The sequence below is a fragment of the Mercenaria mercenaria genome, unplaced genomic scaffold, assembly GCF_021730395.1.
Source record: "Mercenaria mercenaria strain notata unplaced genomic scaffold, MADL_Memer_1 contig_4915, whole genome shotgun sequence".
Taxonomy (NCBI): domain Eukaryota; kingdom Metazoa; phylum Mollusca; class Bivalvia; order Venerida; family Veneridae; genus Mercenaria; species Mercenaria mercenaria.
The window spans coordinates 38,388-64,333 of NW_026463183.1; the positions used below are offsets into that span (position 1 = coordinate 38,388).

The window sequence follows — 25,946 nt, forward strand, 5'->3', positions numbered from 1 at the left end:
ACTTTACCTGGTAAGAATTTTTTTGTGGACTTAGAATTTTTTTTGGAATTTCTTCTTTTTGTTGTTCCTGTCCTTAGGGCTTCAACTGTTAAGTTCTTTAAATTTTGCTCCCATCCTCTGGTGTAACCCTTCGAGCGTATATTGCCCCGCTTGGCGGTGCTCTTGTTTTTTTAGCTCGACTATTCGAAGAATAGTCTAGCTATTCTACTCACCCTGGCGTCGGCGTCGGCGTCGGCGTCGGCGTCACACCTTGGTTAAGTTTTTGCATGCAAGTACATACAGCCATCAATTAAAGTCATATAGCTTTGAAACTTATTTTTTCTTTTTCTAGGTCAATTACCAACCTCTCTGGGTCAAGTCCCATAACTCTGACATGTATTTTGAGCAAATTATGCCCCCTTTTGGACTTAGAAAATTTTGGTTAAAGTTTTACATGCAAGTTACTATCTCCAAAACTAATACAGATATTGATTTGAAACTTCAAATGTGTCTTCGGGGTTATAAAACTAGTTGATAGCACCAAGTCCCATAACTCTGACTTTCATTTTGGTCAAATTATGCCCCCTTTTGGACTTAGAAAATTCTGGTTAAAGTTTTGCGTGCAAGTACATACAGCTATTTCTAAAAGGCATATAGATTTGAAACTTATTTTTTCTTTTTCTAGATCAATTACCAACCTCACTGGGTCAAGTCCCATAACTCTGACATGTATTTTGAGCAAATTATGCCCCTTTTAGACTTAGAAAATTTTGGTTAATGTTTTACATGCAAGTTATTATCTCCAGAACTAATGCAGATATTGATTTGAAACTTCACATGTGTCTTCGGGGTTTAAAACTAGTTGATAGCAGCAAGTCCCATAACTCTGACCTTCATTTTGGCCAAATTATGCCCCCTTTTGGACTTAGCAAATTCTGGTTAAAGTTTTGCGTGCAAGTACATACAGCTATTACTAAAAGGCATATAGATTTGAAACTTACTTTTTCTTTTTCTAGATCAATTACTATCCTCACTGGATCAAGTCCCATAACTCTGACATGTATTTTGAGCAAATTATTCCCCTTTTTGGACTTAGAAAATACTGGTTAAAGTTTTGCGTGCAAGTACATACGGCAATTACTAAAAGGCATATAGATTTGAAACTTATTTTTTCTTTTTCTAGATCAATTACCAACCTCACTGGGTCAAGTCCCATAACTCTGGCATGTATTTTGGGAAAATTATGCCCCCTTTTGGACTTTGAAAATTCTGGTTAAAGTTTTACATGCGAGTTTCTATCTCCAAAACTAATGCAGATATTGAATTGAAACTTCACATGTGCCTTCGGGGTTATAAAACTAGTTGATAGCAGCAAGTCCCATAACTGATATGCATTTTGGTCAAATTATGCCCCCTTTTGAACTTAAAACTCTTTTGATATTTAACCTTTTTGGGTAATATTTTCCTGCTTCTGTGACAATATTTCGAATAGTCGAGCTTGGCTGTCTTACGGACAGCTCTTGTTTTATTTTGGAAAACTCTAGTTTGTAAGATATGTTAATGCTCAGGTGAGTTTTTGTGATCGCTCAATGTCCGGCGTCTGTCTGTCGTCTGTCTGCCGTCTGTCTGTCTGTCAACATTTAGCTTGTGTATGTGATAGAGGCTGTATTTTTCAGCTGATCTTCATGAAATTTTGTCAGAATGATTAACTTGATAAAATCTAGGCCATGTACGAAAATGGGTCATCTGGGATCAAAAACTAGGTCACTAGGTCAAATCAAAGAAAAACATTGTGTATGCGATAGAGGCTGTATTTTTCAATTAATCTTAATGAATTTTTGTCAGAATGATAAACTTGATGAAATCTAGGCCAAGTTTGAAAATGGGTCATCAGGGGTCAAAAACTAGGTCACTGGGTCAAATCAAGGAAAAACCTTGTGTTTGCGTTAGAGGCTGTATTTTTCAAGTGATCTTCATGAATTTTGGGTAGAATGATTACCTTGATGAAATCTAGGCCAAATTTGAAAATGGGTCATCTGGGGTCAAACACTAGGTCACTAGGTCAAATCAAGGCAAAAAAAACTTGTGTATGCGTTAGAGGCTGTATTTTTCAAGTGATCTTTATGAATTTTGGGTAGAATGATTGCCTTGATGAAATTTAGGTCAAGTTCGAATATGGGTCATCTTGGATAAAAAACTAAGTCACTAGGTCAAATCAAGGAAAAACCTTGTGTATGCATTAGAGGCTGTATTTTTCAATCGATCTTCATGAAATTTGTTCGGAATGATTGCCTTGATGAAATCTAGGTCAGTTATAATATGGGTCATTTGGGGTCAAAAACTAGGTCACTAGGTCAAATCAAAGAAAAACATTGTGTATGTGATAGAAGCTGTATTTTGCAATTGATTTTCATAAAATTTAGTCAGAATGATTGCCTTGATGACATCTAGGTCGGGTTTGAATATAGGTCATGTGGGGTCAAAAAGTAGGTTACTAGGTCAAATCAAAGAAAAACCTTGTGTATGTGATAGAGGCTGTATTTTCCAATTGATCTTCATGAAACTTAAGGGACCACAGTTTTGGTCCAGTCCTAATGAAAATTGGCCAAAATATTTGTTCCCATGAAATCGTAAGGTCAAACATGTTTACAGTTATGGTGTGTTTCTCAGGTGAGCAACCTAGGGCCATATTGGCCCTCTTGTTAACATAATTTTACACAAATGGTCTTTATGTGGCCCTCTACCAAGGTTGATCAAATTATTCCGATTCGTCAAAAACATGGCTGCCAGGAGTCATGGTCATCTTTCCTTATATGTATATAGTGGAACTTTTAAAAATCTTGTGTGAAACAGCAGTGCCCGATTTTTAAATAATTTTGCACAAATGGTCCTTGTGTTACCCTCTACCAATATTGTTCAGATTATTCCGATTTGTTAAAAACATGGCCGCCAGAGGGCATGGTCACTTTTCATCAGCAATTTCGTTAATCAACAATTCTTCCAATACTACTGAATGGATTTTGATGAAACTTTACACAAACGCTCTCTGGGTACCCCTCTTTCAAATTTGATCAAATTGTTCCGGTTCATTGAACATATGGGTCTTTTTGGTTAAAAATAGGTTTTCAGCTATCACACTTTAAATTAAAGTATTTTTCTCTTGAGCTTTGATATTTGGCATGTTATATAAGGGTTAAACTATCTACCATAATTGACCAAATTTTTGCCCTAAGGTCATAAATGACCACGCCCCTGTATGTGACATATACTTACCATAGGCATTTATATAAGAAACTTTGAAAATCATCTTCTCTGAATCAATGATAGCTAGAGCCTTGATTTATGGCGTATGATATCAGAGTTGTACTGTCTAACAATTGCCCTAAGTTAAAGGATTTTGATGATGGCTAACATACAAGAAACCTACCAATACTTGTACCATTACGTTATACAAACAAACACTTAAAGCCTTATACACAGGTGAGCGCTTTAGGGTCAATGACCCTCTTGTTACTGTACAATTACAATTCAATTCTGATTATAATGTTTATTTCAGAACAAAAGACAGGTGTTCTCTCTGAGAAAAATCTCATAAAGGCATCAAGAAAGGCCCTAGAAATGTTACTACATGATGTTGAGGAACCAGGGAGATTTGTTGAACTGAGGGATGCTCTTTCTGAAAATGATGGTAACAGCTTTGACATCATTTATTATATATCATTACATGAAATTTGCTCCTTATATAAATTGCCGGTCAATAGTTTGTGCTATTCAACACTAAATGTTGTTGGGTTTAAAATAGAAAAGGTGGAAACTCAACTTGAAGAAAAAACATGAAAACTTATTTCTAATATCATGTTGTAATACACTAATTTAATGGTTTGTCATCACTAGTTTTGACAATTGACAGTCCAGTCATTCATCAAGTGTATAATAAAGTAAATATCAGAATTGTGTCACAATACAATTTTATTCCAGTGTTAAAGAAATTAAAGTTGAAACGAACCCCAAAAACCTTTTAATAACATAGCATCATAAATAATTCAGATCTCTTACATTGTAAGATTTTCCTTATATGTATTGTAGGTTATCCAATGATTGTGAGTATCCTGGATGGTAATTATAACCCAGAGGATCAAAACTACGTCAAGGTTGTAGAACTCTGTACACCCGAAATAATCATGCATCTAGAACCATCAGAACTATTGCCCCATCTTCTGCAAAAAGGCGTTTTCAAACAAATGGATGTAGAAGAAATAAGAGCAGAAGAAAAAAATCATGGGAAGATGAGAGCTGCTTGTCTTTTACTGTTGTACCTACCACGTCGCACTGTGGAATGGTTCAGATGTTTTTTGCAGGTCTTGATTAGTTGTGACCTTGAGGATATTGCTGAAATGCTTGATCCAGACATGTTCAAAGGTAGATTTGTGTGAGAAGTATGACGTGTTGTTACTGTAAAATGTAGTTTTGTTTTTCGTAGACCAGTTAAAATGAAAGCATTTGCTTTTTTATTTTTCAAATTAATATTAACATGCATACCCTTTATTCATGAAACTGATTTTTATTGTACCCCCCAACAACAAAGTTGTAAGAGGGGTATACTGGTTTCAGGTTGTCTGTCCGTCTGTCCGTCTGGCCGTCTGTCCGTAGACGCAATCTTGTGCGCACCATCTCTCCTTATCCCCTTGACAGAATTTAATGAAACTTCACACAAGTGATCAGTACCAACAGTAGTTGTGCATGGGGCATGTTAGATTCTTTTAGAAAAAAAATTTGCTGAGTTATGGGACTTTGTTTTTTTGTTACTATACTATATACATAGACACAATCTTGTGCGCACCATCTCTCTTCATCCCCTTGACACAGTTTAATGAAACTTCACACAAGTGATCAGTAACAACAGTAGTTGTGCATGGGGCATGTTAGGTTCTTTCAGCTACAAAATTTGCAGAGTTATGGGACTTTGTTTTTTTGTTACTATACTATATACATAGACACAATCTTGTGCGCACCATCTCTCCTCATCCCCTTGACACAATTTAATGAAACTTCACACAAGTGATAAGTATCAACCCTAGTTGTGCATGGTGCATGTTACATTCTTTTAGATAAATATTCTGCACAGTTATGGGACTTTGTTTTTTGTTACTATACTGTATACATACAGTCTATAATTATACATACAGTCCACATAATTATGCAATCTTGTGTGCGTCAAATTGCAATGTACTGTGTCAGTGCATGTGGGGGGTATATTCATCACCTTTAGTGATAGCTCTAGTTTTTATTAAGGTAATTCTGCACATTTGATAAACCGGAAGTGATGTCATAACGTCATTTATCAGGAAAACGTTGAATAAATTCGGTGTATGGAAATGAAAATAATATGATTTAATCGAAACCTGTGAGTAAATTTATTACAATGGCATATTGTGGCTATATTTCTAAAGTTAAAATATGATATTCAAACATATGACAGGTTAAAAAATTAAAGAAATGTCTTAAAATTAGCGTGAAATGTCCGGTTAACTTTAATCTTCAAAATCTACATTGAAGAAAAATTTCTATTCGCGAAAATTTTATGAAAGTTATGATTTTCCCATAGACTCCCATTATGAAATATTGCGTGAGGTCCAAATTTTTCAAATCAGTCTAGCAAAAAATCAAGCACTTGACCCTGTCTTTTTATGCCCCCGAAGGGAGGCATATAGTTTTTGAACCGTCTGTCAGTCTGTCGGTCTGTCAGTCTGTCCGCAATTTTCGTGTCCGGTCCATATCTTTGTCATCGATGGATGGATTTTCAAATAACTTGGCATGAATGTGTACCACAGTAAGACGACGTGTCGCGCGCAAGACCCAGGTCCGTAGCTCAAAGGTCAAGGTCACACTTAGACGTTAAAGGTCATTTTTCATGATAGTGCATTCGTGTCCGGTCCATATCTTTGTCATCCATGGATGGATTTTCAAATAACTTGGCATGAATGTGTACCACAGTAAGACGACGTGTCGCGCGCAATACCCAGGTCCGTAGCTCAACTGTCAAGGTCACACCTAGACGTTAAAGGTCATATTTCATGATAGTGCATTGATGGGCATGTCCGGTCCATATCTTTGTCATTCATGCATGGATTTTAAAATTATTGGGCATGAATGTGTACCACAGTAAGACGACGTGTCGCGCGCAAGACCTAGGTCCGTAGGTCAAAGGTCCTAAACTCTAACATCGGCCATAACTATTCATTCAAAGTGCCATCGGGGGCATGTGTCATCCTATGGAGACAGCTCTTGTTTATTTGCTGAATTTTCAAGGTATATTCTGAATTTTGAAAAATCAGAGTTTAATCAAATTCTACATCGTAGAAAAAATTTCGATCCAAACGTGCAGAACTACCTTAAACGCATATTTCAATAATAAGGTGGTCTGTTTAGGACATACATTTTAAGATTAATTTATCTCGTGCGCACAACATCTCATCTTGAGCACACAGCACCTAAACTAGAGCGCTCGACATCTTACCTCGTGAGCACGACATCTTATCTTGTGCACGCGACATCTTGAGCGCACGACATCCTATCTCGAGCGCACGATATCTTTTCTCATGTGCACGACATCTTCTCTCGTTTGCACGACATATTATCTTGTGCGCATGACATCATATCTCAAGTGCATGGCAACTTATCTCGAGCGCACAACATCTTATCTATATATGTTAAGGCCCTTTATGTGTATTCAGGTCATCAGGGAAAACATATGACTGCCACCGTTTTTGCTTTTGTTATACCTGCTTCGAAGAAGGAGGGGTATATTGTTTTGCAGATGCCAGCCGGTTAGTCGGTCCCTAGACCAATCGGTTTCTGGATGATAACTGAAGGACCATTGGGCCTAGGATGATAAAAGTTGATACGAAGATTGGTAATGATCAGCAAATGAACCTTGTCGATTTTGAGGTCAGTAGATTGAAGGTCAAGTTCACAGTAACCCGGAACAGTTCAACCGTTTCCTGACGATAACTTGAGAACGCTTGAGCCTAGGATCACGAAACTTAAAGTTGTAATCCTGTTCAAAATCACCATTAAAAGAAAGCAAATACATTGGGACCCATATATAACGCTGTTTCATCGTGATCCTAAATGGGAGTTACAATTATGTATCCCGGAAGTGAAAATATAACGTGTAAGAAGCACGCGGTCGTGAAAATAACTATGCAATTGCAATACACTAGCTAGTAGTTGAAGGAGTTTTTAAACTTGTGGCTATAAATGAAGAGAAAAAACGCGGACAGTCTCAATAAAAATTGAATACATGTAGACATAGGAAATAGAGATCAATATAATTGCACCTTACTAATCATACCAGGTGTTCTGTATTACAAAAGTGATTCTGTTGTGACATTTTGATACAAGCAAAACTGTATTATCTGCACTATAAAATACTTACAAGTATTTCATTTTATTATCGGCTTGTTAAAAGTTATTTTTTCACCATAAGTAAGTTGATAAAATGATAGGAACCAGGTTTGGAGGGGTAAATCAAGTACATATAATTAAATCCTAAATGTTTTTGTTGTGCAAAAAAAGTATCATATTGTGTCTTTAACCGTTTTAATTTTCCACTGATTTGTATAATTGCAAGGGAAGTAAACTAATAGATATCTCTGCTTATAAGTACTAGCCCAAGGCAAGAGTTGTCATTCTTTGCGGATCACAACTTTAAATTAAATATTTAAACTTCTGTATTTGATATTAACAAAACTATTATAAATTTCACATTTGTGAAATCATTTTTGGTTATTTCAAGGACTTGAAAATCAATTTCTAGACTTTATCTAATGTGTTTCTATCACTGAAAATTTTAGGGTCTATCTCTAATACATGTAGAAAATGGATAAAATAAAATAGAAAATTGTTAATATTGTGCAGTAATCAATGTCGGTTTATTACAAAACTGGGCATGTTTTTAGCCAAAGGCTCATGGTGAACTTTTGTGACCGCTCAATAGCCGTCGTCCGTCGTGCGTCGTTTGTCTGTCAACAATTCCTAAAAAAAATCTTTTTGAAAACCACTTGGCAGAATTACACCAAACTTCACAGGAATGATCCTTTGGTGGCCCCCTTTCTAAATTATTCAAATATTTTAATACCAAGCAGAACTCTGGTTGCCATGGCAACCGAAAGGAAAAACTTAAAGAATCATCTTGTCCAAAACCACAGGGCCTAAGGCTTTAATATTTGGTATGTAGCATCATATAGTTCGTTTGTTTGTTTGGTTTAATGCCGTTTTTCAACAGTATTTCAGTCATGTAATGGCGGGCAGTTAACCTAACCAGTGTTCCTGGATTCTGTACCAGTACAAACCTGTTCTCCGCAAGGAACTGCCAACTTCCCCACATGAATCAAAGGTGGAGGACTAATGATTTCAGACACAATGTCATTTATCAAATAGTCACGGAGAACACACGCCCCGCCCGAGGATTGAACTCACGACCCCGCGATCCGTAGACCGACGCTCTACCTACTGAGCTAAGCGGACAGGCAGCATCATATAGTGGTTCTCTACCAAGATTTTTCAAATTATTCCCCTAGGGTCAAATATGGCCCCGCCTCGGAGGTCACATGGTTTATATAGACTTATCTAGGAAACAGCTTTAAAAATCTTCTTGTCTGAAACCACAAGACCTAGACCTTTGATATTTGGTATGTAGCATTGCCTTATGGTCGTCTACTAAGATTGTTCAAATTATGCCCCTAGGGTGAAAAGAGGCCCTGCCTCGGAGGTAACAAGTTTTACATATGTAGCATTGCCTAGTGGTCTTTTGCCAAGATTTTTCAGATTATGCCTCTAAGGTGAAAAGAGGCCCCACCCAGGGGGTCCCAAGTTTTACATTGACTTATAAAGGAAAAAAACTTTAAAAATCTTCTTGCCTGAAACTGAAGGCCAAGGCATTTGATATTTGGTATGTTGCATTGCCTAGTGGTCTTCTATCATAATTATTCAAATTATGCACCTGGGATGAATAGAGGCCCTGCCCGGGGGGTCCCAAGTTTTACACTGATTTATATAGGAAAAAATAAAACAGGTTTTCTCTTGGCTGAAAGTTCAAGGCTTAAGCCGTTGATATTTGGTATGTATCATTGCTTAGTGGTTCTCTAACAAGATTGTTCAAATTATGCCCCTGGGGTGAAAAGGGGCCCCGCCCCGGGGGTCATTTGTATATGAGTTATATAGGAAAATATACTTCAAAAATTATGATTATATTTCCTAGACTGATTAATTATAATAACCTTATGACCAAGCTATTAGGGATCACTTGCTTGTGACCTTGGACCTTCTGACCTACATGTTTGTTTTTAGCTCACCTGAGCAATGCTCAGGTGAGTTTTTCTGATCGCTCGATGTCCGGCGTCCGTCGTCTGTCTGTCCGTCGTCTGTCGTCTGTCGTCTGTCGTCCGTCAACATTTAGCTTGTGTATGCGATAGAGGCTGTATTTTTCAACTGATCTTCATGAAACTTGGTCAGAATGATTACCTTTATGAAATCTAGGCCGAGTTCGAAAATGGGCCATCTTGGGTCAAAAACTAGGTCACTAGGTCAAATCAAAGAAAAACCTTGTGTATGCGATAGAGGCTGTATTTTTCAATTAATCTTCATGAATATTGGTCAGAATGATAACCTTGATGAAATCTAGGCCGAGTTCGAAAATGGGTCATCTCGGGTCAAAAACTAGGTCACTAGGTCAAATCAAAGAAAAACTTTGTGTATGCGATAGAGGCTGTATTTTTCAATTATTCTTCATGAATGTTGGTCAGAATGATAACCTTGATGAAATCTAGGCCGAGTTCGAAAATGGGTCATCTCGGGTCAAAAACTAGGTCACTAGGTCAAATCAAAGAAAAACCTTGTGTATGCGATAGAGGCTGTATTTTTCAATTGATCTTCATGAGTATTGGTCAGAATGATTGCATTGATGAAATCTAGGCCGAGTTCGAAAATGGGTCATCTCGGGTCAAAAACTAGGTCACTAGGTCAGATAAAAAAAAAACTTTGTGTATGCGATAGAGGCGGTATTTTCAATTGATCTTCATGAATTTTGGTCAGAATGATAACCTTGATGAAAGCTAGGCCGAGTTCGAAAATGGGTCGTCTGGGTTCAAAAACTAGGTCACTAGGTCAAATCAAGGAAAAACCTTGTGTATGCGATAGAGGCTGTATTTTTCAACTGATCTTCATGAAATTTAGCCAGAATGATTACCTTGATAAAATATAGGCCGAGATCGAAAATGGGTCATCTGGGGTCAAAAACTAGGTCACTAGGTCAAATCGAACAAAACATATTGTGTATGCAATAGAGGATGTAGTTTTCAATTGATCTTCATGAAATTTGGTCAGAGTGATTGCCTTGATGAAATCTAGGTCGATTTTGAATATGGGTTATCTGAGATCAGAAACTAGGTCACTAGGTCAAATTAAAGAAAAATCTTGTGTATGCGATAGAGGCTGTTTTTTTCAATTGATTTTATGAAATTTGGTCAGGATGATTGCCTTAATGAAATCTAGGTCGAATTTGAATATGGGTCATCTGAGGTCAAAAACTAGGTCACTTGGTCAAATCAAAGAAAAAACTTGTGTATGTGATAGAGGCTGTATTTTTCAATTGATCTTCATGAATTTTGGTCAGAATGATTGCCTTGATAAAATCTAGGTCGAGTTTGAACATGGGTCATCTAGGGTCAAAAACTAGGTCATATCTAAGAAAATGCTTGTTTTATCGCAAGAGACCAATTTTTTGGTCCAATCTTAATGAAAATTGGTCAGAATATTTGTTTCCATGAAATCACTAGGTCAAACATGTTTTACAGTGTTATGGTGTGTTTCTTAGGTGAGCGACCTAGGGCCATCTTGGCCCTCTTGTTTAAGATACAGCCTTGAAATTTAGATGACATATACAGTTTTGCACACCGATCTTAACAGCATAGAAATTTGGACCACGGCAGTAACTTTCGATAAAGATTCCCATACTCATCTTTAATGTTCTTAGCCCTGACCTACTGACCTACTTTCTTGTTTTTTGAAGCTACAGCAAAATGATTTGGACCACATGTATGATGTTTGATACAGATTTCAATACTTATCTTGAATAGCCTTTTTAAATTTTTTTTTTTATAATTTATTTCCATTTCCACATCCAAAGTATCATACATTCATCACAAACATTGATTTTGTGTGCCAGAAGAGATATTTACATATATAATATATCAAGCGTAGTTGGAGAAATAAATCTACCTACATAAACCAGAATTTTTTGAAAGTGCATAAATGTACATGTCTATGAAAATAAAGAAATAAATCTACCTACATAAACCAGAATTGTTTGAAAGTGCATAAATGTACATGTCTAAGCAAATTATGATATACATTGTTCAATATCATCAAGTAATACATGTTGTGTTCCGGATGGAGACTATTCTAAAAAAAAAAGACTAGTAATATATTAACAGTGAAAAGACCGAGATCATGATCAGATAGTTTTTCAAATGCTCGTCGGGTAAATTGATGCAAACTGAAACAGTTTGATAGTTGAGTGACCAAATTACAGGCTTGTTATGCAAACAATCTAATTTTGACATGGTACTGATTGCCTAATTGTCTCATTTCTACATGTAGTCAAAATTTAACAAAGGCGTTATGCAAACAAGTAAGCTAGCAGACGATTATTGATTTTTGTGACAGTTGTCATGGCAAAGGTGTTAAAGTATACGGGTATATGTAGTTTTAACGCTGGGTATGATCAAATTAAATAACATCCGTGGACACGTTTTTTTTTAGCTCACCTGAGCCAAAGGCTCATGGTGAACTTTTGTGACCGCTCAATGTTCGTCGTGTGTCGTGTGTCCGTCAACAATTTCTAAAAAATCTTCTTCTTGAAAACCACTGGGCAGAATTATACAAAACTTCACAGAAATGATCCCTAGGTGGTCCCCTTTAAAAATTGTTCAAAGAATTGAATTTCATGCACAACTCTTGTTGCCATGGCAACCGAAAGGAAAAACTTTAAAAATCCTTGTCCAACACCGCAAGGCGTACAGTCTTGATATTTGGCATGTGACATAATCTAAAGGTCCTCTATGAAGATTGTTCAAATTGTGCCCCTGGGGGGAATAGAGGCTCTGCCCTGGGGGTCACAAGTGTTAGATAGATTTATATAGGCAAAAACTTTAAAAATCTTCTTGTCTAAAACCACAAGACCTAGGCCTTTGATATTTGGTATGTGGTCCTCTACCAAAATCATTCAAATTATAACCCTGGGGTGAAAAGAGGCCCTGCCCCAGGGTTTCTAAAATTTTACATAGACTTATATAGGAAAAAAATTAAAAACCTTCCTGTCTGAAACTGCAAGGCCTAGGCTTTTGATTTTTAGTGTGTTGCATTGCCTAGTGGTTCTTTACCAAAGTTGATCAAATTACGCCTCTGGGATAAAAGGAGGCCCTGCCCTGGGGGTCCCAAGTTTTACATTAGACTTACATATGAAAAAACACTTAAAACTCTTTTTGACTGAAAGTTGAAGGCCTACACTTTTGATATTTAGTATGTAACAGTGCCTAGTGGCTCTCACAAGATTGTTCAAAACTTGCCACTAGGGTGAAAAGAGGCCTGGCCCGAGGGTCACATAGTTTTTATATGAATTATATAGGAAAAAGTACTTCAAAAATTATCTGATCATATTTCCTAGACTGTTTAATTATGATTACCGTATGACCCTAAGTAATTACATGTAGGGGTCATTTGACTGCAACCTTGACATACTGACCTACTTTCTTGTTTTTACCTCACCTGAGCAATGCTTAGGACCTGGTGAGTTTTTGTGATTGCTTGATGTCCGGCGTCCGTCGTCTCTCGTCTGTCTGTTGTCTGTCTGTCATCTGTCTGTCAACATTATGCTTGTGTATGCCATACAGACTGTATTTTTCAGATGACCTCCATGAAATTTTCTCAGAATGATTACCTTGATAAAATCTAGGCCAATTTCGAAAATTGGTCATGTGGGTCAAAAACTAGGTCACTAGGTCAAATCAAAGAAAAACCTTGTGTATGCGATAGAGGCTGTATTTTTCAATTGATCTATATGAATTTTGGTCAGAATGATTACCTTGATAAAATCTAGGCCAAGTTTGAAAATGGGTCATCTTAGGTCAAAAAGTAGGACACTAGGTTAAACCAAAGAAAAAACTTGTGTATGCGATAGAGGCTGCATTTTCAATTGATCTTCATGAAACTTAGTCAGAATGATTGTCTTGATAAAATCTAGGTTGAGTTTGAATATGGTTCATCTGAGATCAAAAACTATGTCACTAGGTCAAATTTTAGAAAAATCTTGTGTATGCGATAGAGGCTGTATTTTTCAATTTATTTTCATGATATTTGGCCAGAATGATTGCCTTGATAAAATCTAGGTCGAGTTTGAATATTGGTCATCTGGGGTCAAAAAGTAGGTCACTAGGTCAAATCAAAGAAAAACCTTATGTATGCGAGAAAGGCTGTTTTTTTTAATTGATCTTCATGAAATTTTTTCAGAATGATTGCCTTGATGGAATCTAGGTCAAGTTCGAATATTGGTCACCTGGGGTCAAAAAGTAGGTCACTAGGTCAAATCAAAGAAAAGCCTTGTGTGTGCGATAGAAGCTGTTTTTTTTCAATTGATTTCCATGAAATTTTTAATCGGAATGATTGCCTTGATAAAATCTAGGTTCGAATATGGACCAACTGGGGTAAAAAACTAGGTCACTAGGTCAAATTAAAGAAAAACCTTGTGTATGCGTTAGATGCTGTATTTTTCAATTGTTCTTCATAAACATATGTCAGAATGATTGCCTTGATGAAATCTAGGTCGAGTTTGAATAAGGGTCATCTGATATAAAAAAAAAACAGGTCACTAGGTCAAAGCAGAGAAAAACCTTGTGTATGCGATAGAGACTGTATATTTCAATTAGTCTTAATGAAATTTAACCAGAATAATTGCCTTGATGAAATCTAGGCCGAGTTTGAATATGGGTCATCTCGGGTCAAAAAGTGGGTCACTAGGTCAAATGAAAGAAAAACCTTGTGTATGCGATAGATTCTGTATTTTTAGTTTTTGTGATCGCTCGATGTCCGGCGTCTGTCTGTCGTCTGTCTGTCGTCTGTCAACATTTAGCTTGTGTATGCGATAGAGGCTGTATTTTTCAACTGATCTTCATGAAATTTGGTCAGAATGATACCCTTGATGAAATCTGGGCCAAGTTCGAAAATGGGTCATCTGGGGTCAAAAACTAGGTCATTAGGTCAAATCAAAGAAAAACCTTGTGTATGCGATAGAGGCTGTATTTTTCAATTAATCTTCATGAATTGTGGTCAGAATGATTACCTTGATGAAATCTAGGCCAAGTTTGAAAATGGGTCATCTGGGGTCAAAAACTAGGTCACTAGGTCAAATCAAAGAAAAACCTTGTGTATGCGATAGAGGCTGTATTTTTCAATTAATCTTCATGAATTTTTTTCAGAATGATTACCTTGATGAAATCTAGGCCAAGTTCGAAAATGGGTCATCTGGGGTAAAAAACTAGGTCACTAGGTCAAATCAAAGAAAAACCTTGTGTATGCGATAGAGGCTGTATTTTTCAACAAATTTTCATGAATTTTGGTCACAATAATTACCTTGATGAAATCTAGGCCAAGTTCAAATATGGGTCATCTGGGGTCAAAAAATAGGTCACTAGGTCAAATAAAAGAAAAAACTTATGTATGCGGTAGAGGCTGTATTTTTCAATTAATCTTCATGAATTTTGGTCAGAATGATAACCTTGATGAAATCTAGGCCAAGTTCGAAAATGGGTCATCTGGGGTCAAAAACTAGGTCACTAGGTCAAATCAAAGAAAAACCTTGTGTATGCGATAGAGGCTGTATTTTTCAATTAATCTTCACGAATTTTGGTCAGAATGATTGCCTTGATTAAATCTAGGTCAGGTTCGAATATGGGTCATCTTGGGTCAAAAACTAGGTCACTAGGTCAAATCAAAGGAAAAGCTTGTATATGCGATAGAGGCTGCATTTTTCAATTGATCTTCCTGAAATTAATTCAAAATGATAGCCTTAATGAAATCTAGGCTGAATTTGAAAATGGACATCTTGGTCAAAAAGTAGGTCACTAGGTCAAATCAAAGAAAAACCTTGTGTATGCGATAGAGACTGTATTTTTCAATTGATCTTCATGAAATTTGGTCAGAATGATAGCCTTGATGAAATCTAGGTCAAGTTCAAATATGGATCATCTGGGGTCAAAAACTAGGTCACTAGGTCAAATCAAAGAAAATACTTACTTATACTTAAGATTTTTGCTCCAGTTTTAATGACAATTGATCAGAATATTTTTTCCATGAAATCACTAGGTCAAACATGTTTACTCTGTTTAATATGTTGTGTTATGGTGTGTTTCTCAGGTGAGCGGCCTAGGGCCATCTTGGCCCTCTTGTTCAATTGATCTTCTTGAAATTTAGTCAGAATGATTGCCTTGATAAAATCTAGTCAAGTTTGAATATTGGTCATCAGTGGTTCAAAAACTAGGTCATTAGGTCATATCTGAAAAAATACTTGTTTAAACTGAAGAGACCACATTTTTGGCCCAATCTTAATGAAAATTAGCCAGAATATTTTGTTTCCATTAAATAAGTAGGTCAAACATATTTACACGGTTATGGTGTGTTTCTCAGGTGACCTCGTGTTTAAGATACAGCCTTGAAATTTGGATGACATGTACAGTTTTACACACCGATCTTAAAACTGTTCGTTTGTTTGTTTATGTTGGGTTTAACGCCGTTTTTCAACAGTATTTTAGTATCTTAAAACTGACTTTTAGTGACCATGAATATGACCTACTGACCTACTTTCTTGTGTTTTAAGATTTAGCCTTGAAATTTGGATGACATGTACTGTTTTGCACACTGCTCTTAAAACTGATTTTCAGTGACCTTGAATGTGACCTACTGATCTACTTTCTTGATTTTTTAGCTCACCTCAGCACGAAGTGCTCAAGGTGAGCTTTTGTGATTGCCCTGTGTCCGTCATTCGTCGTCGTCAAGAGTTTGACTATTAACACTCTAGAGGTCACAATTTTGGCCTAATCTTAATGAAATTTGGTCAGAATGTTACCCTCAATAAAATCCTGGATGAGCTGATATCGGGTCATCTGGGATCAAAAATTAGGTCACCAGGTCAAATGAAAGGAAAAGCTTGTTAACACTCTAGAGGTCACAATTTCGGCCCAATCTTAATGAAACTTGGTCAGAATGTTACCGTAACTGAAAAAGTTTTGAAAAAGACATTAAACCCCAACACACGCACGCACACGCACGCACGCACATTTCTCATCCGATCTTCACCAAACTTGAACAAAATGTGTTAAAAGGGAAACTGGCCTCTTCTCCAGTTTGTGTGTCTGTGTGTCTGTCTGTGTGTCTGTCTGTCATAAAGCTTGTCCGCACTCTAAGTTGAACATTTCTCACCCGATCTTCACCAAACTTAAACAAAATGTGTTTGACCATAAGACCTCGGCCAAGTTAAATAACTAGCCAAATCCGCCCAGGCACTTTTGAATTATGGCCCTTGAATCACTGATTGAGTCCACTCATCCAAGCCGTCTAATGGGGTCCATTCATCTAAGCCATCTAGAGACTAGACATTTTTCATAGGGGCAGTTGTGGGAGACATGTGCTTTTCTCAAAAGCATCTCTAGTTAGGTATGATTTCACGAATATTATCAACGGCTTCCGTCAAGAGATTTTAATATTACTCCACACAAATGTTTCCCATAATAAGACAATGTGTCATGTACAACTTTCAGACCCCTAGCTTAAAGGTCAAAGACACACATAGGAATCAAAGGTTCGCATAGGTATAACAGGATCTGTTCGATGTCAGTTTCCAAACTCTTGAAGAATGATACGGGTGTTAAAATAAGCAAAACATGGTCACCACCTGAAAGGATACAGTCGTTATTATCTATGAACAGTACAGTCTGAACCTCCAGTCTGCTGGTGGCAAGTGATTCTACCTATGTGACCAGTGCAGACCAAGATCAGCCTGCACATCCGTACAGGCTATTCTTGGTTGGCACTGTTTGATGATATTCAGTCAGGAAATGTTTGGTGAACACCCCTACAAATAATAAATCGTACTGCCCAAACTGAATGACAGAGCAGTCCATTTTAGAAATTTAGTAGGATAAAGGTTAAAGAGCATTTTAGTACCGGTATTTATTGGCTGTAGTGATATAGCACACTTTATATTTGAAACTTTTTAATAATATTTTTTTTAGTGTTACAGATGCCAGATAAAAATCAACTGCAGCTTCCAAAAGAAATTACTGACATGGATGGTGAGACCATTGAAACATATATTAAGGCTCTTGAAAAGGGGAAAACTGAATACAACAATATTAGAATAATGGTCGTTGGACATTTTAAGGCTGGGAAGACTACATTAGTTAAGAGACTTTTTGGTCAGTTTGAGGATCAGGAAACCACACCATCAACAAATGGAATAGAAACACATGTTCGACAGTGTAAATTTATTTCAGATGATGAAAATGAAAAGATCACTTGGAAACTGTTGAAAGACGGTAAATAATTATTATATTTCTTACTTAAATAATTGAATAAGTAAAGTTAAGCGACTGATTTATTCTATGCTATGCATAACCCAGATTCATTGGGTTATAAAAGTAAGGGCCTAACTATCAGTACAAAACAAGTTTAGTATTTGGTCACTTTTGTAGCCCATTCCTTGTAATTTTGCAGTATTCATTGGCACTTAATTTTGATCTGCAATCAGTTTAAGCTGCAACACAAGTAGCGATAACACATTGCAAGAATCACTCCCTAAAGTGTTGTGACAAATCAACTGCGATGTGTTTTAAACTTAAAATGTTTATTATCAAAAGATGAGATATTGACCTTTTCATGAAACATGGAACTACATGTATATAGAAGGATGTATGTAGATACATTGGACTATATAGAGGGTTATATGTAGAATATACAGATAATTTTATTTTGTCTCTATGTAGAATATACAGATCATTTTTATTTTGTCTCTTTGTCCATATGTTTATTCATCTGTCTTTTCCTCCATCAGACACAACATATAGATCCTCTCTTAACTTTCAAAGTACAAGAAATCAGGTTGTTCAGATCAGTAAGGTGATGCAAAGAAAAGAACAAGAGCACCGCCTAAAATCCGACTCCTATCGGTAACTGATAATGCTTCGGCCTGCAGTTGTCAAACTTCAGAAGAAGATTGCCTTTGAGCAGTAGATGGCCCTATTAATTTTTTAGGTCGGTAGTCAAAGATCAAGACTGAAAGTTACCTATGAACGCTTTGGATTACAGTCATCTTGGTCATATGGTGACTTTCCAACCTTGATGGTGGAGAAAGACTCTTGATACCAATTCATGTATTATTTCTTCACAAGTTGGCACCTGGGTAGAACTAATAAGACACTCGAAGAATTCAACGCCATGAGTGAGGCTTGAACCCACATGGATAAGTGTTAAGTGATTTAAAGTCAGCGACATTTACCACTCGTCCACGGTGGTCCTGTTATTTTGAGTCTGAAGATCAGACATCCAGGTCTTCGGACTTCGAGACTGAAAATGCGTTCTACTCAGTAATGTAAGAACAGTTTGACCTTCATGGCTCAAAAGACAAGCATACAAGCCAGGTAGAACTTTAGAATAGCTAGTGGTCTTGGAATATACTAGCATATTTTAGCTAGTCAGTGTTATACCAAGTAAATTTCTAAGCAATATTTTTTTTGTCATGAAAGGAACATTATATTATTCATTTTTATTAAGGATTTTGTTTTATTTTTCAACCTAACTCGTGCATGGTTTATGTATGAATGATAGCAAGTATCATAATAATCATAGATAAGAACAGCTTGCATTACTGCAGCAATTCAAGGTTAAGTTGGTAGGCTTCAGTTTAGCCGAAAAGTGTATTGATAAACTTTAGCCTTTAAGTTAATGAACAAGATAGGCACTAGCTTATTTTAGATAGTGGAAAATATTGCTAAAGTTCTGTCTTCATAGGATATTTGCCGCTGGTCAGTAGATGACTATTGGTTTAGAGGTCAGTAGGTCCTTTGTCGCATTACTGTCCAGCTGCATGTCCATCTTTGTTTAAATTTCAAAGTGCAAGATTTTTTATGCATGAAATTTGGCTTATAGGAATCTTTTTTTTACAGATTTTATTATAGATCGTAGGTTGTTCGGAGGGTATGCAGGTTTTTGTGGCTTCCATGACAGCAGTTATGACAAATGACACTTCGGGTAGGGGACCTTTATCGCCAGACAATAGTCTTGTTTCATTTTTAATAACTAATAACTAATCGCTCCTACACCTGGGGACTCCTCGTCCAGTGTATACATACACAGTTTTAAACCTTAGCTATTTACTGTTCATGTATAGGAAACAAAACAAACTGGAGACAAGTATTGTTGCAGAAAACGCAAAGCATTACTGCAGATGATACCAGTGTGGAGAAAGTAGAAACTACCTTGGTTAAAGAATCAGAAAAACAACCTGATGGCATCGACAAACATGTCGAACGGAGTGATGCTGCAGTTGACATCGACACACATGTCGAACGGAGTGATGTTGCAGTTGTACCTCAGTCCAGCGAAGAACGCAAGCACATAATTACGAAAGAAGGTAGGAATGTGTTTTGATATGTATAAATGTTATCACAATGCGTGCCATTCTATGTCTCATTACATCCCAGTTGTTGTGCACTCCATGAGTGGTGGGGGCATATAGATTTTGTCTTGTCCGTGCACCCGTCCGTCCGTCCGAAGTTCGTGACGCGCCTAACTCAGAATAGAGTAATGGCCCCTGAAATAGTTAAAAATGAATATTTTCACCTTGTGACGCACCTAGCTCAAAAGTATTTAATATAGACTCATGAAACCTTGCATGAGTCTTAATCATGATATGAACTTGCGCACCCTTTTTTTCGTCTGTCTCCGCCCCCTATTTTTAGAGTTATGGCCCCTGAAATAGTTAAAAATGCGTAATTTCACCTTGTGACGCACCTAGCTCAAAAAGTATTTGATATAGATTCATGAAACCTTGCATGAGTCTTAATCATGATATGAACTTGCGCACCTTTTATTTTTCATCTTGCTCTGCCCCCTATTTTAGAGTTATGGCCCCGGAAATTGTCAAAAATGCACATTTTCACCTTGTGACGCGCATAGCTCAAAAAGGGTTAAATATGAATTGATTAAACCTCCCATTAGTCTTTATCATGAGATGAACTTGTGCACCTTCTATTTTTCATCTGGGTCCGCCCCCTATTTCCAGAGTTATGGCCCCTGAAATAGCTAAAAATGCACATTTTTACCCTGTGACACGACTTACTCAAAAAGTTTTTCATATAAATGGATTATACCTTGCACGAGTCTTTATCATGATATGAATTTGCGCACCTCCTATTTTTTGTCTGCCTCCACCCCTATTTTCAGAGTTATTGCCCCTGAAGTAGTTAAAATGCACATTTTCACCTTGTGACGCACCTAACTCAAAACGTATATGATATAAATGGATGAAAACTTGCACGAGTCTTTATCATGATATAAACTCGGCACCAGTTATTTTTTGGGCGACTCCACTAATGTTTTTAAAGTTATGCCCCTAAAATAAAAATTGCACATTTCCACCTAATAATTTGCCTAGCTCAAAACGAATTTGATGTAAATTCATGAAACCTTGCTTGTGTGTTGATCATGATATGACCTTGCACATGTGGCAATTCTTTTTGAGAATTTTAGTGCTTATTACAGAGTTACGGCCCTTAAAATCGCCAAAATAGTGAATATTTTGTTTGTGTCAAAAAGTATATGGCCTAGAATAATGAATCATTTTCATAAAATGATTGTTGAGGCTATATTACCCCCTTAAGATTGCAAACATTTGAATTATTGCCCCTTATTTGTGACAAATATACCAGTTGGGGCACACCCTGTGTCAAACAGACACATTCTAGTTTTCATTTCATTTTCCTTTCCAAGAAAAAATCATTTATTGAAGAATTTTCAAAATACTGTGCCCCAGCATAGCAATTGATGGGATTGGCTCAGTATGAGTTAGAACGTTTGTAGGTTTCTGGGACCATACTTCTACACAAACATGATGTAAAGAAGTGTGTTAAGGAATTATACAGTAATGAGCCCAAATGCGTGACCTATTCAATTATGCTTCTCAATCTCGAAAATTGTATATATTTGTACTCGCGCCTACAAACCCTTCTTGAATCCCTTTCCCTTCTTACCCCAGGGTGTGTAAAGTAAGTTATCGTTTAATTGATATTATTTCTAGGCATAAGAGCTAACCATATCCTCACGTTCTAAGCCTGCAAAAAAGTCTTCTACCTATAGATCCAATTATCCTCAACCTCGTCCCTCACCTGCCCCGAATTTCAAAATATGAGGGTTAATTCAGAAGAAATGCCACTGCATCCATGGCAGATTTATGATCATTGTACTTAAACATATCAAAATGCACACTTACTCATTTATGAATTACAAGGTCATTTTAAGTTTTGAGTTTTCCTAGTTTTAAGTACAAGCAAATTCAAAGTATACCATTGACGACGTGTTATCAATACGCTAAATATATTACTTTTGTAAACAAACGAAATGAAACAAAGAACATCATTATTTATGTTCAAAGTAACGCACTAAGTTATTTGCATATCATCGCCATGCTCTGATCATATGATTATCAGCGGAATCGTAACCCTTGATTTGTCAATTGTTTGATATCTAGGTACTACTCCAATACCCACCAAAGCTCACAGGATTTACCACTGCCGTAGTTGTATATATAATTTAATGTTCATGGTTCACTGATTTTCATTTGAGAAATGACCAATAATTGGTTGTATTTTGCAATGTCTGCGGAATAAATGGTGTTTCATGCGGAACAGTCTCTAGTTTTCTACCTGATCTGCATTCAACATGGTCAGAATGTTATTGTGATATACCCCTTATCCATCGTCATCCATCGTTTGAAGTGTGTTGCCGACAATTTTACTGTCAACACGCTGTAGGTCACTATGTTTGCCGAATCTTAATGAAACAGTAAAATCTCGGATGACTTAGACACTGGGTTTAGAGACACATTATCTATTTGAATTTTATGAATTATTTTTAGAATGTTTGTCTCTTGGAACTTTTGGTCAACTGATTTAACTGAGGTCAATAGCTAGGGCACAAGACTAGAAAAAATATTGTTTACTCTCTTTGATCATAAATCTAAGTGTTTGTACTTATTGAATGTAGGCTAAGTTCAGAAATTAGTTACTTCAGATATCAAACTAGATTTCTATGTCAAAACATAGGAAAACCCTGTTAACGCTCTAGAGACCACATTTTCGACTCGATCTTCCTACAATGTTGCCAGAATGTTTGTCATTGAAACTGGGGCAAATTCTGAACTGTTTTCTTTAAAAAAAAAAATGTCAAATGATATGTCAAATAAAAGAAAACAATGGTTAATAATGTAGAGGGTGTATCTTTTACCGGTACTTAATGTTCATAAAACTTCGTCAGAATCTTTGTATGAAATCTTGTTTACGTTTGAAACTGGATTATCTAAGCTCAAAAGCTAGGTAAATAGGTCAAATTATAGAAAACCCGTTACACTTTAGGGGCCACATTGTCTATCTGACCTTCATAGAACTTTGTGAGAATGCTGTCTGTTTAAAATCTATAATTAAAACTATGATACATTTGTAACTTGGTCACTTTGGTAAAAACTATGTCAGTAGGTCAAATCATTGAAATGCTTCGTTTATGATCTGCCTAATTTTAGCTCATTTACCACGAAGTGCTCATTGTGACCTATTAGGATCGTTAAATTTTCGTCGCCCGTCCGTCTTCGTCCACAATTACTTTAAGGAAGATCTCCTTCTAAACCACTCTTGCCAGTTTTCACCAATATTATTTTTATAATTTACTATAGATTTATATAGGGAAAAAGGGCCTAGGGCTTTGATATGTGGTATGTAACCTCATCCAGTGGTGCTCTACCAAGATCTTGCAAATTATTTCCCTAGGGTCAAATGTGGCCCCGTCCCGGGTGTCACATGGTTTATATAGACTTATATAGGGAAAAACTTTGAAAATCTTCTTGTCCAAACCACAAAGCCTAGGGCTTTGATATTTGTGATGTAGCATCATCTAGTGGTTCTCTACCAAGTGTGTTCAAATTATCCCCCCTAGTATCAAATATGGTCCCGCCCCTGGGGTCACATAGTTTATGTAGACTTATGTAGGGAAAAAAATTAAAAATCTTTTTGTCTATAACCTACAACATACAACTTGGATCACATGTATAGTTTTGAGTGGCTAGATGAACCTTGACATGAGTTGACCTTGATCTTGACCTAGTGACCTACTTTCACATTTCTGTACCTACAGCCTTCTAATTTAGACCAGGTGCATAGGTTTGTGTACCGAAATAAACTTTGACTTTGGCATTGACCTAGTGACCTACTTTCACATTTTTGAGGGTACAGGCTTCATATTTAGACCACATGCATAGTTTTGTGTTCCGAAATGAAATTTGACCTTGATTTTGACTCAGGGACCTACTTCCACATTTTGGAAGGTACAGGCTTCTAATTTGGACCACATGCATAGTTTTGGTGTACCGATATGAAAATTGACCTTGATCTTGACGTAGTGAACTACTTTCAATTTTCTGTTGCTACAGCCATCAAATTTGGACCACTTGCATAGGTTTGTTTACTGAATAAACTTTGAAACTAACACTGACGTAGTGACCTACTTTTACATTTTTGAAGATACACGCTTCAAATTTGGACCACATGCATTGATTTGTGTTCCGAAATGACCTTGATTTTGACGTAGGGACCTACTTTTACATTTCTCAAGCTGCAGTCTTCAAATTTTGACCACATGCATAGTTGTGTGTACCAAAATGAACTTTGACCTTGATTTTGACCTTGAGCTAGTATTGAAATTTGGAACATTCAAAAATGGCTCAATGGTGGGCGCCAAGATCACTCTGTGATCTGTTGTTTATCAGATCATAGTCGAAACTTGTTAACACACTATGTCACATTTTTACCTGATCCATATGGAAACTTGTCAGAATGTTAGTCTTAATCTACTCTTACATTTTATCTTTTAATGACATCTTAATCTGAATCATCTTGTGTTAAAACTAGCTAATCAGATGTTTTCATGTTCATTATGTGTTTTATAGCTGTTTCTCGGACTCTGGGTTTATCATTTGTTCATTTTCATCGGCGAACTGAATGTTATCTGGTGACAATTTATGTTAAATTGATATTTTAGTTAAAGTACGAGGTCTGTCAGGGAAAAGTGAAGGAGAACAGACCCCAAAACAGCATAAATTGAACCAACAAGAATGTGTTAAGGTAAAATATTTTTTCTCGACAGTTTTATTGAAAGGAACTAGACTAGAATATGTGAGTTTTGCACTTCTTAAGAATTACTAACATTTTAATATGATGTCAATCGTTTGAAAACCACTACAGATACAATGTCACAAATTGACTACGGGCCTAAATGTATTTATAGTAGAAAGACAGGTTATTGCATCATCTTTCTGTATTCTTTACATACCGAAGAATATTCCTCCGGCCAATAATCGATAGCGGTCAGATTTTCTATATAGAAATAAGAAGAGCATGTGCACATTTTACTTAATAACAAAATTACTAAAAATAAGAAACTTTAGATGCAAAAATATTACCAAAGTTCAACATTTGATTCATCACACGGTATTTTTAAATTAAATTTTATTTTTATTTTTGATTCGTTCCTAACATGATGTTTAATGCCATCATCTCGTCATCTTTCCCCTTTTATTTTCCATATGAAATTTGTAAAAGTCTCATACATGCGTTTCTTAAAAGTATTTTTTGGATAAAACCAATGATATGAAAGCTTAGGTGCAAATGGTTTCCTACTCACAATAAATTTGTCTTTTGAATGATATTTATTTCATAGTATATGATTTTATCAGTTTAGTTAATTTGTGATTGAATGTTTTATTCGACACAATGAGTGTAAGTTTTAAATCAATTTTACTTCGCGAATAAGTCTTTTTGTGTTAATATCACAAATTTAACAACATGAGAAATTCAATTAAATATTGCAGTTAATATCCTAGTTCTAAAAAGAAAGAGATGCGCATTTCTTCTTATGTTGTTATTCTTACCGTTTTTAATTTTCATTTAAATATCAGTGTCAGTTATGCCAAATAAAAACGAATAAAAAAATATAATACATTCAAAGTCCGCCCAGGTCAAATTAAAGACGAAATTATGTCCGGAGGATTTTCATGTACAAGAGTGTTTTTTTTATTGTAAATAAAATATCTGGTTTTAAAACGGGAAGGATTTTCCACCATTTAACTTTAATGAAACTTTTGCAACAATAATGACGGTTTTAATAAAAACTAAAGATATATCATGATAACAGATACATTTTCCATGAATGCAAGATTAATATAAAAATATTTTTAGTCAGTGCTTTAAACTGCATCAGCAATACGTATGTTTTCATGATATCGACTAACTTTTTATGAAATTAGAAAAAAAAAAGATCATTTTGTTTTCATTAAGTAGAAGTATAATTTTACTTTCGTGAGAATTTGAATTAGTTTCATGATTTTGTTTTCGGATAAAATATGAAAATTGTCATTATGAAAATATTTATTTTGCACGTGAATCACGGCAGAGCCGTGAAATTGACCTTTCACCCGCGAAAGTAAGTTGTACCATTTAAGGCTCGTTACAGTGATAAAGACATAAATTGCTGAAGTTTCAAAATTAATAATTTTCATATTACTGAAACGAATATAATGAAATTAAATGGAGATC

The 25,946-nt window shown here is 36.1% G+C and overlaps 1 protein-coding gene across 1 annotated transcript in view; it reads left to right on the forward strand.

Annotated features, from left to right (window-relative positions):
• The window catches only part of LOC128554300 (uncharacterized), a gene marked incomplete at its 3' end in the record, with an annotated part of 61,201 nt that extends 36,725 nt beyond the window's left edge, over positions 1–24,476 (forward strand). Inside the window, exons 4-8 of the mRNA XM_053535558.1 lie at positions 3,536–3,667; positions 4,066–4,398; positions 17,325–17,627; positions 19,478–19,720; positions 24,394–24,476. Of these exons, the coding sequence (XP_053391533.1) occupies positions 3,536–3,667; positions 4,066–4,398; positions 17,325–17,627; positions 19,478–19,720; positions 24,394–24,476 (1,094 nt within the window). The remainder of the gene's footprint in view (positions 1–3,535; positions 3,668–4,065; positions 4,399–17,324; positions 17,628–19,477; positions 19,721–24,393) is intronic.
• Between the last annotated feature and the right edge of the window lie 1,470 nt (positions 24,477–25,946).